This window comes from Rhagoletis pomonella, unplaced genomic scaffold (genome assembly GCF_013731165.1).
Source record: "Rhagoletis pomonella isolate Grant_MI unplaced genomic scaffold, Rhpom_1.0 Rhpom_scaffold_00005, whole genome shotgun sequence".
Lineage (NCBI taxonomy): Eukaryota > Metazoa > Arthropoda > Insecta > Diptera > Tephritidae > Rhagoletis > Rhagoletis pomonella.
The window spans coordinates 67,764,356-67,780,921 of record NW_023458559.1 but is presented as its reverse complement, the minus strand read 5'-3'; the positions used below and the strand labels follow the sequence as shown (position 1 = coordinate 67,780,921).

The 16,566-nt window shown below is 36.0% G+C and overlaps 1 protein-coding gene across 2 annotated transcripts; it reads right to left on the bottom strand.

The window, feature by feature from the left end:
• Window positions 1–40: 40 nt before the first annotated feature.
• Window positions 41–14,238, bottom strand: LOC118739432 (arylsulfatase B-like). Of its 2 annotated transcripts, none has more exons than XM_036470744.1 (7): window positions 14,161–14,238; window positions 7,247–7,534; window positions 6,969–7,128; window positions 4,737–4,963; window positions 4,318–4,579; window positions 1,044–1,201; window positions 41–967 (listed from the first exon to the last, which is right to left on the bottom strand). In XM_036470744.1, the coding sequence occupies exons 2-7, from the start codon at window positions 7,367–7,369 to the stop codon at window positions 104–106; spliced, it is 1,794 nt and encodes a 597-aa protein (XP_036326637.1). In that variant the 5' UTR covers window positions 7,370–7,534; window positions 14,161–14,238; the 3' UTR covers window positions 41–103. The 2 variants fall into 2 exon arrangements, with proteins under 2 accessions (XP_036326637.1, XP_036326636.1); XM_036470743.1 differs by having other exon boundaries at window positions 42–967; window positions 14,075–14,229.
• Window positions 14,239–16,566: the final 2,328 nt, after the last annotated feature.

Sequence of the window (16,566 nt, the reverse complement as noted above, 5' to 3'; positions counted from 1 at the left end):
TTTCATAAATAAATTTATAAATAAAATCTTGATTTTCATTAAAAAAATAACAAACGTTTCACACTTAAATTCGTTTTTCTTAAAACCTACTACATAGAATACTTCAAAATATTAATAGCACAAAAGTACACGTCCAAATAAAAGCAACGCTAACGACTTCCGCCATCTTCGCACCATCATTCCCGCTGCCGTCTTCATCAACTCCGTCCTGTACATCTTCCCACCAAGTCCATTCGCCATCGTACAATTGTGGATCAGAGTTTGGATCTAACGGTTTGTTATTTGGCGCATGCGCCGTCTCACTGAAATGCGCCACTCGCTTCAGTAGCTCCTGCACCAACTTACTACCATTCATGGCTGGATATAAATTATTTTGCTCACAAGGATCTACATCGATATCGAAGAGGCAAGGCGCCACCAAAGGATCACACGCTACACCATGTGACGCATTAGCCAGTTGGCAATTGATCGCTGCATCCTCACGCAATTTGGTTATGTTAATTGTGCGCGAAGCCAGCGCGCCTCCTTTCGCATTGATCTCGGCTAGATGTTGCCAAACTGTAGTATTCATTATGACCTCCTCGTAGTGTGCAGCGCGTGGATCTAACTCGTCGTTGCTCTCATTGCCACGCGTCCCTATCCAATCATCGTAGATGCCATCATATGTAGTGCCATTAATAAGTTTCCATTTTCCCTTGCCATATGAAACATAATTGCTGATCTGATCAATGTTGTGCACAATTTCACGCTCCACCGAATTGTAGCCATATTTGAGCGCGGACCAAAGATTGAGGCCATCGAGTTTCATTTGTTGGGAGTCGAGTGGTATGTTGGCCGCTGCCGCTAATGTGGGCAACAAATCGCCGATATAGAAGTGTTGTTTCCACACAGTGCCCAAATGTTCGAGTAGCGGTGACCATATGGCACCCGATGAGCGTATGCCACCCTCCCAGGGTGAGCTCTTTTGCTGTAATGGGAGAAAACGAAGGTGGTAAGGGTTAATTAATAGCCATAGGCAGGTTACTTTAATGGTTATTACTTACGCCTCTGAGTGGGTAATTGGAGGCTGTAGTGGCGTGCAGGCCTATAGTTGGGCCACCGTTGTCGGAGAGAAAGATCAAAATTGTGTTATTGAGTATGCCTTTTTGGGCGAGCGCATCAATCACGGAAGCTACAGATTGATCGAGTTTGGAGACCATAGCTGAAATGGAGAATAGAAAAAAATTAGTTGCATTTCAGAAATCAGCAGGGCGAAGTGGACATAGTTTCCGACTGGTTAGAGTAATAATTGAGGATGCCTCTATATGATGCTAAAGCAGCCACCACCTCTAAAGAGATGCACAGATCTTTCCCGTCAAGGAGAATACCAATATTTATGCTCTGAAAAAAGTTTATACTGCAGCAGGTTTAATCTAGGATAGACCCGTAGATACCGAAAGTGCGTCCCGCATGTGCAGAAGTACCGACAGCGCAACTCGTCTCTTCACATGCCATTTCAAGCCTATGCATACGCCACCATTTCTTGCTGGGCCAAACCTACCGAAACTGCTCTCTTACTACTCGATCTTCTCAACAAAATACCTACTGAATCCTGGTGGATGTATGTATGCACAATGATGGGGTGACACAATAGTATCACATGGTCGCAACCCCTGGTCTGGAAATCAATCTTTCCTTGTTCAAGTCTTCTTTTTTAGTGACTAGGAGATCATTCTCTGAGTAAGTGGTTAGGTGATACCAAAGTCAGATCATTTGTCTACAAAAAGCACAAACTCCCACTAACGGCGAGGTTCTAGTTTCGTTAGCTCAGAAGTGAAGGGAAATAAGGCGTAAGTTAATAGCATACGTGGAGAAGGTGGAGTCTGGCAGTTCTCTGATTACTGCATCTAGTAAGGAGCCCACGTCTACGGAAGTTGCCTGCCCCAATTGTCCCCTCGATAATGAATGGTGGTAATCTGTTTCCGCCGGCAGTCATACAGTTTGTTCGACAGTTGTGCAATTTCTTACTATAGTTTTTCACCAGTTAAATACCTGAAGTTAGCAGTAAAACTAAACGGCTACACAGTACTGAACTCTGGTGATGCGACATATTCGCCTTAAACCAAGTTTATTTTCTGAAATACAGGCCTGTTCCTCTCTAAACCAAAAGCTTATGTAACAATTATGGTAAAATGGCTTTCTTAAGCCAACTGGTGTGGTATTGTCTCCGTGGCCAAAACTCGGAGATGTGCCAAATCTATAAGAAGGGTGACCCTGCCACGTGCGCCATCTACCGTGGGATTAGCCTTTTTAACATCCGATAAAGTCTGGTGGAATGCTACCAACGAACTGATTGCGCCTTCACTGCGAAATTTTAGGATTTATAAATCCACTCCGTAGAAAAGAGGTATTCACCACACGCCAAAGTTGGGAAGAGAACCGTGAGAAAGGATCGAAACACAGCATCTCTTCGTCGATTTCAAAGCCGCCTTCGATAACGCGAGGTTAGTCGCCGCGTTGTTTGAATTTGGAAAAGCTGAAGTTTAGGCAACACCACCAGCTCCGTAAACAACAAGCAACAAGCACCAGCGGAAATATCTCGTGCCATCAAGTAAACAGTCAGCTCATTTGAATGAAATATGCTGGAAAAGATATACAGACCTTTATGCGTCATCTTCACGTATGGGCCAAAGGTGCACGGCAGAGTTAGAGAAGATGTGTGTGTAGTTGAACTCCCCGCGTATCTCATGTTTAGGCTGCCGGTTTTTGTAGCATTTTGAAGACAGTGGTGCCTATCTACGCAGCAGTATATTACGAAATAGTACAGGAAAGGTAGGTATCTAGCAGCGCTCTTAGTAAGATCGAAACTGACCGGAGAAGGCCTGACCTCACTTTCTATCGCCAAGGATGAGTTCTAAATCAAACTGATTTGGGTCGCAGAATAAATAACATTGTAGGAAACTGCAGGGCAGAAGAAATGGCTAGGCAGGGTATCGCAGAGGGCATCTCCCCTGACAGGAGAGGAATAGCAGTTCCTGGCATTACCTGTGGTGGTTGAACGCAGTTAAGGCAACTTCTGCAGCTGTGTGGTTAACTCTCAGCTCTAACAGATTTCCTGTTAATTATAAACCCATGTGGTACGATTTAAAATCGTAAAGGACCTTATAGCCGCAGCTATTTGGAGGCTGGCCGTTTTTGCCGGAATCAAGTAGCCAGCACGCATAAGGCGCCTTGAACTAACTAACACAGAACTTGGGGGTGCTTAACAACTGCCGCAGGGCTTATCTGTCGAAAGTCTCTTGGCTCACGTGGGGGGGTCTACCTCCCTTTCGCCAGGGTCCCACCCTTGGGTATTAAACTAAGTTTAAGATAAGCCTTATAGATTAAGTCAAGTGTCGGTCATAAAACGTCAGATGCTGACCGAAGTTCGGCAGTGCAAATACCGTACGTGCCTGGTGATTTGTAGGGCTGGAAGGACTTTATGGCTCTTTACGTCATTGAAGTCCACTGAAGCGTTTCCCCAGGATATAACGACCAGTCGCCATTTGGCTTATAAGTATACATATGTATATCGGATTCGTTGGACTTTTCGCAAGCACACCTTTCGCAGGCGATTGCTTTCTGACCGGCACTGGGTTGGTCGCGGACAGAGCGCTTTCAAGCTTTGTATACATTTAGGATAGAAATCTGGAACGAGCTCCGCAAGCGGGCAAGCTGATGCCCACCACCGCTCTATACTATCGCAGTAGTCCTTACAGCAGTCCCTTCGGGCTTTCCTGGTCGCATTTCTTCAGGACTGCCTCGTATGCATTTCAAAAACCATCACTCTTCGCCGCATTAAAGAGCTTAACTATATAAGCTATACTAAGGTTTAAACATCTCAGCTTATACATATATCATCAACACTTCCGAGTAGCTCTGGACATCAGCTACCTGTGGAACTTCATGTTGAGCACGAATCCCTTTTCCTAACAAGCTTCAAATGGATTATCTGCAGTTATCATTCTAACTAGGAAAAATTTATTAAGTAGTAATGCAATGGGCAACTTCCGAAATGCCTAAGTGAGTTTTTTTTTGCGGGTGCTACCACCATAACCAACCTAATTTAGCCTTAGAGCTTATTAGAAAAATTAAGTATTTGCAAAATTTCTTAGGAAACATGAACATAAAATACGTATAATTATTTTATGATGCACTAGTCAGGTAGATTTTTTCATTCGAGCCTAATGCTTATGTACGTATGTACATATGTATGTATTTGTTAGATTTGTCTACATTCTATATTCATTCATGCTCTTGACAAAAAGCGCACTCTATTTCTCCTTCCCACCAACTCACCTGCATACGTTCGCCTTTGCGCATCTTTAATATATGCAAATTTCTCTACTTCCTCAGGAGGCGCCTGTAATGGATCATCCTCATCACCGGCATGCGGCGCCAGTTGGCTTAGTAGCAAAAATAAGGGTTGTTTGTGGGCATCATGTTTGCTTATCACTTTGGTTGCTGCTTCGGTGAGCAGATCGGTGACATAGGTACCAATATATTCGCGCGATACAGCAAGATTGTCACGGAAATCGTGACCGCGTGATAGATTTTTGTACTAGAGAAAAATGTTTATTACTCATAGTTAGTAATTTGCTATTCGAATTTGCCGATGCAACTGGCATTTTTGTTACTCAAATTTTAATTTTGTAAATACGATAAGAATAGCAAAAAAATATTCATTTTTAGTTATAGCTACAGAAATATTAACTTACCGTAGCATCCAAGGTTTGAGCATAGTAATCCACATAGCCACCCAAGTAGCCGAAATGTTGATCGAAGCCTCTCCTCGTAGGCGTATATGCTTTGCGTGACATACCCTGATGCCATTTCCCAATAATACTCGTATAGTATCCGTGCTGTTTGAAAATCTGCGCCATTGTTGTTTCATTCAGCGGAAGACCCCATGGCTCATAGTTTGGTATGACGTAGTGTTGCATGCCTGGAAAAGTAAAGCGATTTGCTGTACATAGTTCGTTTTCGTTTAGATATTTTAATTTTATCTAAATTATTAAATATCTAAGAGAAGTTGGAGTTCAAATGGTTATCTTAAGGTTCAGTTTACTGAGGCATTGTGGTACGACTCTTTCTCCCGGTTTCTGACAGGCTTAGAACCATCAGTAACTGTGAAAACTTCGCTGACTTTCGACTTACGGCCTCACCACGAGATGGCCACCAGAATTAATATAGAGCTGCATAAGTCTTGTCGTATAAATGGATGCAAAAGCTCTGGAGTTGTTCTTGTAAAGACCAAATGAGGAAAGTTTTGACGGAGCTTTGGATTTCAAGCTGGTGCAGGATGGAGCGTGAAATAAAAAACAAAAGTCTTTCGTAAGTCAATTGTCAATTCTGGCAACTATCTTGAAAGCTCTGTTCAGTCTTTCGAAAGACTAATTGAGAAATTTGTTTACGAGGAGGTATTAGCGATACTTAGTTTGTCTTTTAGGGATCAGTTTTCTAAAAATTAAATTAAATAAAAAAGTATATATTTTTCTCTTTTAACAACAAAAACTGAAAAAAAATTGAATTAATAATAGTAAAAAAGAAATGCAATCGGTTTCTAAACATTAAGCACATATTAAAACATCCATTTTTTTCTTTTTAAAACAATAAAATCAAAAAAATTAAAGAACAATTAATTGAAAAATTTAAAAAAAAATAATAAGTTCATAAAAATTAAATAAGATTAAACAATTTTATTCTAAAAAAATAAAATCTTAATTAAAAAAAATAAATCAAAACAGAAAAAAATTAAATTTAAATAAGGGATTTTTTTAATGTATTTATTTTTTCGTGTTTAATATTCTTTTGTTTTAATTTTTAGGTTTTAGTTTTTAATATATTTTTTTTTTTTATTGAGGTTTCAGTTTTTTATTGAGGTTTTAGTTTTTTTTATTGAGGTTTGAGTTTTTTTATTGAGGTTTTAGTTTTTCAAACAGAAACTTTTTTTTTATTTAATTTAATTTTTATGAAATTATCTGATAAATTTTTTTCTTTGCAATTCTTATATTTTATTTTTTTAAGTAGAAAAACATTTGTTTTAATATAAATTTAATTTTTAGGAACTTATCTGCTTTTTTTTACAATAAATGTTTCCCTTTTTATTTATATTTCTTTTAATTATAATAAATAAGTTTATAAAAATGAAGTGTAATTGAAAAATACATATTTTATAAATTAAAAATGTCACTCCACTGATGGGCACCGCCTTGCCCGCGGGCAAAGCTCTTTTAAGCTTTCCATACATTTTGTATAGGCGCGTATAGAGTAAATGCTCTATCTGCGCATCATTGCTTTACTCACACGACTATTGCGGCTGTTGGAGCAACGCGATAAAAATGATTACATCTCTATTTGGAATGGTAGGCATCAGCTTGGCTGAGCTTGAAAGAGATTTTCCCGCGAGCAGGCCGGTGCCCACCACCGATTTGGAACATAAATACTCAAGCGCTTTCTGTGAAAAGAGCTTTTCGCCATGAAAGTTTGCGCGGGAGCTTTTTTTGTAATACTTTCGTGCCAAAATAAATGAAACCTTTCAAACTATCTTGTCTACTGTTTTTCAAATGTCTTACAAAAGACTTGCAACTATCTTAGTCAGAATTGCCCTGTAAGAAGTACAGACATCAGTTAGTAGGCGCCTAGATGTATGCTGATAAAAAAATACAACCAAGTTAAACATCCTTCGTTTCGAATTCAGTCAAAGGTCAAAGTTGTTATCGATACCTTTGGTGCGAAAATGAGCAATGTCTGCATCTCAGTAAGAAAGCTACGCAGGAACTTTGAAATCTCTCGGGAATAGTGTACACATGTGTGCATAAAAAATACCTTAAAGTGCGAGCAAACGGGACTTTTTAGCCCGCTGTGAAACTTCTATTGTCATAACTTAATTTAATTGCCTTTCCCCTGTAAGGAATAGTTGAAATTTTAAACTTCTTCTTCTAACTCACCAGTGTGTATCGGATATTTTCCGGTTAGCAGCGCCGATCGAGAAGGCGAGCACATATCTGGAGTATAAAGATTTTGCAAAATAACTCCACTGTAGGCCAAAGCATCGATATTTGGTGTAAGGAATTGATTGGAACCACGAAAGCTGACATCATCGACACCCTGGCAAATGTTAAGCAATCATATGTACGTTTGGTAAGTATAAGGCTTATAAATAGGTATGGCTATGGTTATAGGTATTGTGTAAATAGGGGCTGCTGTAGGTGCATATAGTACTTACCAAATCATCTGCCAATATAATCACTATATTCGGTCTGTTGTCTGTTTGTGCAGCCGTTAGCGCATTGTAATACAATAAAACAATGGGCAATAGTTCGGCAAAATTCCATAAAAACTTATTCATTGCTAAATAAGTTATATTAAAAACGAAGGGACTTCCTATAGAATTTTGTTGCTATAAATATCACCCAGTGTTTGGCCTAGAACAGTTGTAGATAAGAGATTTTCCGAATTGGCGTGTAAGTATGTAGTACATAGGCGCCGTCAAAGCTCATGTCATCTCGAGCAACTGTATACAAAATGAAAAATGTTTAAGTAGCAGATTTGACTAGTTTACAATAGTAATATGTAAAAATTTGTTTTGGAACATTTAAAGATTTATTAGCCTTTTCTAAACTTATTCGCAGAGCTGTAGAAATATACCACATATTTATAGTGTATGTATTGGGTCATATGAAAAGTCTCAGCGGATTTTTTAAGCAATAAAATCAAAGGACAAAAAAAACAAAATATCTATAAAAAAGTCAGGCATCTAAGTTCCTAAAAATTAAATAAAGTTACAAAAATATTACTCTAAAAAATTATAAAAATTAAGAAAAGGAGGAATAAATGAAAACATGATTTTTTTTTTAAACAATGAACTACAAAAAATAAAGAAAAAATAAATAAGCAAAGAAAAAAATTTTAATTTAAAAAACCTAATAAGTTCCTAAAAATTAAATAAAAATAAAAAACATTTCTCTTAAAAAAAGTAACAGCTAAAATTAAAAGAAAATAAAATTAAAAAAATAAAATAAATTAATAAATAAAATAAGCCTTTGTAGAAATATGCCACATATTTAAGGTGTGTGTATTGGGTCATATAAAAAGTGTCCGCGAATTTTTGGGTAACTTAAAAAAATATCTTCTTATTTAAAAATCAATTTTATCCAAGTTAGCCATTAGCCATTATTATCAGAGCCTTCATTCTTCAACCGATTTGATTTTTTTTTCTATTTAGATGAAAGCTTGTAAAATTTAGAAGATATTTGTCGAGCGCGATTGCGAATTTTTATTTGTTTATATTAATTGTATAGCCAAGGATGGTACATAAGTCCTTTTCTGTCTTTGATTGCTTCGTGCTACAGATGTAAGGACCCGAACATTCATTTGCTTGATGCGGCGCCACCATATAGATACGTCAGAAGGCATATCTATGAGCTGAAGGACGAGGTCCAGCACTACGTACAGCAACCGCTGTACCCGGAACTTTACAGGCAGTCTATTAACGGTATTCATAGCTTCAACTTCGGCGGATAAACCTACGTAACTCTGCATATTGTAGCCGCCTCAACTCCTACGACCTCAACATCCCCAAGGAGTGTCCAGCATGCGGAGACTCGCATCACGACACCAACCAACTCTTCACATGCCCACTCAATCCAATTTAAGTAACACTCCTCTTCCTCACACCACATAATGGCAAACAGCTGCAGTCCATTCATATGAACTAATATGTATAATATAATTTGCCATATATACATATGTATGAAGTACTTGAGTATATGTGCTTATCTATACGTGCAAATGGTTAAATACTGATTTACCAGGAACCATTTTTATCTACTTATATGTAAGTCGGAAATTTTTCCAATCATCACTTTTGTGAGCGGCTATGTCTACACTCATTAAGTAATTTGTTATATTAAATTTGATATTTTTTTTTTGTTCATTGCATGCTGGCGTGTCTTAATTTACTTAACTCTGTTTAATAGCCTTCACACTCTTCTAACTACTTGCTTAAAAATTCCTTCATATACACACTTAGCTACTGAAAACGTGAGTAGAAATTTTCAGTTTACATTCAGTCAATCGGCGATTGGTATACATATGTCATTCATTTATTTGGAAAACAAATATATTTAATTGTTTTTAGATAACAAATCCGTTGGCAAATTAGTCTAATAGTTGTTGTGCATCACCGAGAAGTGCATTATTCTACCTGCATTAGGGCGGGCCATTTTTTTTTCAATTTTTTTGACTATGCGCGTATAGCACGTGTATTTCTAAGCATATTTGCCGAAGAAACCATGGGTCTAAAATCAACTTGAGTTTTTGCGGTATATTGAAAATTATATACAAGAAAATCCCAACTCTCGAAAAGTGCATAAAATTAAATATCTTAAGTTTAAGTAACCGCTAGGGCTATTTTGAATATCCAGATAATCCGTATTCGTGTATGGGCGATTCCACCGTCACGGGTGGGACACTTGTGCAGAAAAAATGTTCTTTCTTGTTTAAATTTAAGTATAAAGTATTCAACAATTCTACATTTTAATAAAGCTACATCTAATTGACTATTATATGAGTAAACACAAAATAAGAAACAAATTCCAGCTTACTTTTATATAGAAAAAATCTGAGTTATTTCTTCTGTCACGGTTGGGACAAAAAAATAACCTGCTTTTTGGATCAGATATGTCTTACGGAAACTCTGCGAATCTGTTTCGATTTTCTCTGTGAACTTTACGTCTTATAATAAAACAAAGAACCACGAATACAAACAAAGCAAAAACTACACCGAAAATGATGGCTGGATGGATGGAAACGACAATGCAATTGTAGTAAATATTTGCAATCAATTTCTAACATTATGTAACAAACACGAAACACAACCTCAACTTCTGTAATTAAATAAATATAACAACTTTTAGCTTTTTTGACACGGGTGGGACAAGACCAATACTGCTTAATAATAACCCATAATATAGATAAAGCAGTCACACAATTTAATATATAAAACAAATTTGTTAAAAGCAGATGAGTTCTACTATATATTTTTCTTACCAAACACTTGAATTACGAATCGCAAATTATTTGACAGTACTTTCAACATAACCTACTTTAAACTCAATCAAAAAATTTAATTAGAACTTAATTTCAAATCGTAAAAAAAGGTAATGAAAATTCATTTAAAGCTTCAATCAAGGCGAATTTATATAAGGTGGTGTTACTAGCTCAGCTGATTTTGTGTATGTGTTTCGCCGCACGGCTTCTGATATCAAATTGAAAAATTTTGTTTGAATTTCTACACACACTCTTACAGATTTTGACAGTTTATGCCGCCAAAGCAAAAACAAAAAACCTGTAAATTTTTGTTTTTGTACTCCTGCTATCACTTTATATTAATTCGCCTTGGCTTTAATTTGTTATTTTTTGATTGATTCAAGATTTTTACAAATGTCTTATCCACACGTTTGTTAGTTTTATAAAGAAAATAATTTTTGGACTGAGGTTCACTTTCCCATGGAACCTCCCGTATATAACTATGGTATTACAAATGTATTCCCACGAGATGTCAAAACTTGCCGAAATGCGTACATCAGGAGCAGGTAGGTCAAGACCGTCCTATAGACGACGATACTTACATAAAGACTTTGTTAAAGGTGCCTTTCTCGACATTGGGTGAGCTGCTAAAAGTGTTCTTCAGGGACAATCGCCAGTTCCATAGCTGTGGTTTGTAGCTTTGTTCGTGTAGCAATAAAGCAAACAAATTTTTGTGAAATTTCATTAAAAACTTGGAATATTCGCTACTCTTATTATTAAACTATTAATCAGCGCCCTTGCCTTAACTCCGCGAAATAATAAGCAAAAAACGACCCGGATTGTGGAAAGTCAAGTCATGGATTTTTCAGCATGACAATGCGGTGTCTCTTTTCGCAAACTTACTTGAGGTGCTATAGAATAATGACTACCGTAAGATTCTGATACACTTTTAGTGAGGGCTAAATTTCTGGTTTTGACCCGCGAAACCTCGCTGTAAATCCTAGTGAGACGGAACGTCTGACACACAATTTAGGCATTCAAGTATTTTTTGAGGCTTCAACATTATCTGTGACAACACGAATCACTGTGTGCATAAAGTGCACCAACTACCCTTTTCTATACTCTCATCCTCTCTTGCAACGGATAGGAGGTAGGAACCTACAACAGCGTCACTCTTTTGTCGGGTCTAGGTGATTCAAGAGAAATTCACAACTGTCCACAAGTCTTGATGCCTTTCTAAACGAGTCTAACAGTCAATTTCACGAAAGCAATTTAAGTGAAAAATGATTTTAATTGTTTGAATTTTATATGTAAATTGACAGAAAATAAAAAATCATTTTCCATTTAAATTTCTGGTGAAACCCGGCAATAACAGCCAATTTCACGAAAGCAATTTAAGTGAAAAATGTTTTTATTATTTTGAATTTTATATGGAAGTCGACATAAAATAAAAAATCATTTTCCATTTAAATTTTGGTGAAACCCGGTTGTAAGGCACTTAATGTTGCCTGTCTATCCGACATAATATTTTTCTGGTCCCGTTTGTCCTTCTACGAAGACGTTCTCGAACACAGACTTCGATTGCGAAGACGTCCGCCTGGAATATTGGTTGAGTATTTGCCCATTGGCCGACTTTTCGGGAATATTGGTCTAAGTAAGAGAGTAAGAATTCTGGCCTTGTAGGTCTTGTCAAATGAATGTTTCGATAGCACGATGTCTGTGAAATTGGTAGCGGAATCATCCAGGAATAGGTTAAGAACCTCCAAGCGACCCCAAAGATCTCCACTATTTACGCTGTTTACATTGGGCAGCCGTGGGAAGCTCCAGCGGGCCTCCTTTTCAATCAGTATAGATAGTGGTGCAAGGCATGTAGTGCTGTCATCCAATGTAAATGGGTCACAGAGCGAATAACTTAAATCTCGTGTTCTAAACTCATTTGTTGTATAGTTTGTGCAAAATTTTTAAAGCCCGCTTAAGTACTTGAAATATTTACATATTTATCGCTTTTTACTGAAAGTCTTTAAAAAGAGTTAGTTGAGTTGTTTTTTTTTAGTTTTTGTAATATACATGTGTATTTGAGAGACCCTGCAGAGAATAGCGAAATAAGTGAAACGAATTTAGCATTGAACGAATGCGCTAGAGAAGCCCAACTTAGTAGGCAGCTAAAGTGGCCGGCATATTTCCGATAACTGCGGTCAAAATTTGGTGCTTAGTTAATTCGACTACGTTTCATTCAACACAGATTACTACAAATACTATAAACAGGCGGCAAACAGTTATTTCTCCTTGAAAAAGTATGTATATGATAGACAGCAGTCAGAAGGAATGAACATTTAACAAAACTTTAGAGATCCAGATTGCCTTAATGTTTTTCAAGCGAAGATATCTGCCATTAAGAAAGCAGTCAAATGGTATTATAACGTCTATAGGGAAGGTAATCATCCACTCTGGGAGTCTAGTGGCAGTCAGGCTCAAAATTTTTACGAAAATATCTGACCTGTTTTTTTGGCCGCGTAGGAATTTTCTATGTCCAATTACTTATATGGGGGTCGAGCCCTGTACGTACTGCAGAGCTGTGCAATTTCTTTATGACCTCAGCGAACTAGAAGAAGTATTTCTCGGTTTTTATAGATTTTTGAACAAGAAAATATTCGTATAGAACCCTCACGGTTAGACTAAATATTCATACTATTGCAGCTATTTGGAACATAATGATACGGGATTAATCATATTTGCGAGGCTGAGGTATAGACGTATGAGATTTTTTTTGATGTTTTTGTTGAGATTTTTCGGTGCTTTGAGTATTTTTATTTTTATTTTTTGAGTTCTATCGATTATATTTTGACAAAATACTTTCCGATGCAGATCTTTTGTATTTTTAGGCGACAAAAAAGCGGTCGACTCGCAACAATCGTTACTTTTCACTCAATTACAATTAAAATATTTTCATATCGACGGCTGAGTGAAAGATCGACCTATCTCGGCAGCCAGTTCGAAAATGCCCACAATCTCAGAACACTTTTCAAGAGCGCCCTATTTCAGAATTTGGTTGAAGAACGCCCTATCTCAGCTACCGTTTCAAAAATGCCCTATCTCAACATATTTCTATATATTTTCAGTTGAAATAGGGCGTTTTTGAAGCAAATTGTGAGATCGGGCGTTTTCAGTCAAATTGTGAAATAGGACGTTTTTGAAAAGTTTTCTGAGATAGGGAGTTATCGAACCGACTGCCGAGATTAGTCGATCGTCCACTCAGCCGTCGAAATAATGTTGCTTTGTAAGCGATTTCTGACAGGGTATTTAAACACAGCTACAGACATGTGTGAATGGTAATTCATTTACCAAATACCATCGCCCATGGTCGTGCATACATACATATGTACATATGTACGTGCAAATGTACCCATCTCAGAATAGCCAAAAATACGAGCAGGTAGTTAAGTGTATTTATTTCAAGAAGCATTTTTATTTACTTTCCATGCCTCGCTTTTCACAATCACTTTTTTTTTTGCATTCCGATTCTCATGTCATTTAAGCAGCTAGCATTTTGCTTTGACTCCTAGCTTAATTTATTTAACTCATTTGTCTTGTATTTCATTGCATTTAATGGTTTTAAGCAATTTTTTTTTGCAACTTCTAAATTGGCTGATTTATGCACTCGAGTAAAAATTGTCATTTTCTCACACACATCGCGCCGAGTAGCGGCGGCGGCGGCGAATAGTGATGTTTGAATGTGGTTTCAAAGTAAACAATAGCCAGTCAATGGACCATGAAGTAGTGGGAGATTTTTAGTAGCCACTTATACAATTTAATTTCAACATGTGTCGAACAAGTGATGAAATGGATAGCACAGCACGTATGTAGGTTTTTTAAGCTTGGAAATTTCACACATTTAAATAGTAAAAAATGGTAATTCATATTTAACTTATTAATTTTAATGTGATGCGATAAATATTCAAAGCTTTTTCAATACACATTTGAGGCGTCTGCCACTGTAATTTTTATTTTAACTTAAGTTTATTACCTTTTACACCAAAATTTTTGGAAAAATAAAATTTAAATAACTCAATGTATCCAGCATACAGCGAACGTAATTCAAACTCTACTAACCGTCCACTGCACCGTTTTGCTGCACTCGACACCAAAGTGAATGTAGCACTGCGAAATCTAAACCGTTTCGTTACGCTGAGCGCGATTAACTAACGCGACGGCTTGTTCAACAACTTAATTTTAATCATAGGTAAACGCAAACAAAATCAACATAAATAAATACAAGTAAATGTTTTCAAAGTTAACATGTTTACTTTGTTTAAATGAAGCTGCTGAGAAGAGATTTGACACAAGAACGTTCGTTGAAGTTACTCACGCGCTGATTGAATGGAGTAAAATTAAGTAGGGAAAGAAACCGAGAGAGAGAGAGAGCGATAGATATGTTAAGAGTTGTTGCTAATTTTGTTAATTAATTAGTCCGTTCGATTAGATCTCCCGTAAAAATATTCTTTCCGAAATTGGAAAATATCTAAAAAAGAAGACGAACAAAAAATTTGTTCAAACTTGCAATTTTTATGTATAGCTGATAGTAGTATTATTTTTTCTATATATTTTTATTAGAAAAAATATATATTTTTAACAAAATTAGAAAAATTTATCATAAAAACATTTCTTTTTTGAAAATTTGAATTTCTTTGGAAAAACTGTTTTTTAGAAATTTTATTTTGAGCAAAAAATACTTTTTTACGAAAAACTAATATAGAAAAAATAGAAGCAGAAAAGAAGTTATCATCAGGCACAAAGTTTTTTTCTTTGAAAAAAAAAATCCAGTAAAATTATTTCTTTCGAGAATAATTATTTTTTGGAATAAAAAGTAAAAAAAAAATATTTAGGACGAAAATTCTAGGAGAAAATGTAGTTTTTATGGAAAAATTTTTAAGAAAAATATTATGTAGGTAAAATATTGTTTAGAAAAATAATATCTACCAAAAATTTTTAATATTTACCATACATAAGAAGAATATTTTTTATTTTGGAATAAATTATTTTTGATTAAGAAAGGATTCCTTTATGGAAAAAAATTATAAAAAAATTTTGGATAATACTAAAAAAATTGTTTTGGAAAAAGTTAAGAATTCGAGGCATAAATAATGGGTTTCATAAAAAAATTTTACAAAGAAAAATTGGCGAAAAAATTTGTTTCTAGTTGAAAATAATCTCTAATCTAATCTATTAACTCTATTAGAAAGTTATTTCTTTACACAAATTAATTTTTCCTACATCAGAATTAGATTACTTAGCTCTGGATGGGTCACAATTTACAATTCCAATATTGATTTTATTTTACTTATGGCCTTGGAGGGTTAACCGAATTTGCCATTTTGGTCTTTTGAGATTTCTTGAGACCGTGGGTACACATATGTATGTATGTGCACCTTAAATTATTTAAACTTTCAACAAATAGTGGCAATTTGCAGTCACTTCTGGTACTGTTGTTTCTCCCTATGGGCTTTTGAGTCTAAAAAAAATAAACAAAAACAATGTTATTCTCTTTTAAAAAATTTGTCTGAGTACAAAAACCAACACTTCTTTGTTTGTCTTTGCTGTAAAGACGTACGAGAGATATTCAATGTATTCTCGGTATCGCAACTGCCGTATAAAGTTAAGTTTACAGACGTGAAAAAGGAAAAAGGTAGGAACAATGTTCACAAGATCTCATATAAATTACAAAGGTCTAACATTTATATATGTTCTACTTGCGAAAAACGCTTATAATATCCTATTGTGCAAGGCATTATTCCTGATGTTGTTGTTATTATTTTTGGGGAATGATGCTTAAGTGACAGCCCTTGGCCAGATATAAGTCTGTGACGTTCCGGTTACGCAGACCCGACTATACTGGGAAGCAGGCTTGCTTTCTTTTTTCGTATGATTCGAAAATATAAAGGCTTCGAGTATTTCCTGAAAGAAAATAAACTGCAAAACTCGAAAAAAAGTTCAGAAAAACCAGTAAAAGTTTCAAGGATATTTTCCAGTTTTGGGGGAATATCTTCAGTGTAAATTATTCTTTACAGGTGAATAAAAAATTTAAAGTTTTTTGATTCGCATGAAAGTGAACTTTGGAGGTTCTATTTTTGCTCCCATATTTTTGAGTCATTTATTTAATCCTGAATAGAGTTCCAGTGGTCCGAAAATTGCTAGTATATATTTCCATGCTGCGCAACTAACGCCTGAGGTTGTATGAGTATAAAATACAATATTTTTTTAATGAAAATGCATTTCTCCCAAGCATTGGGGATTTCGGGCAAAATGTTGTAGATGTACATTAGGGTGGTCCAAAAACAGTAAAGTCGGAATTGTAATGCTCTCACCCCCTAGGATTGTTCTATATCGAAAAAAGTATCCCCCTATTTTTTTATTTTGAAATCACAAAATGTTTGGAGGTCGCTCAAAGCGCTCAAAGTTGTCCATGTATCTTTATATGGGAAAGTTGGAGATCCATACATTTCAACTCTACTATCGAAA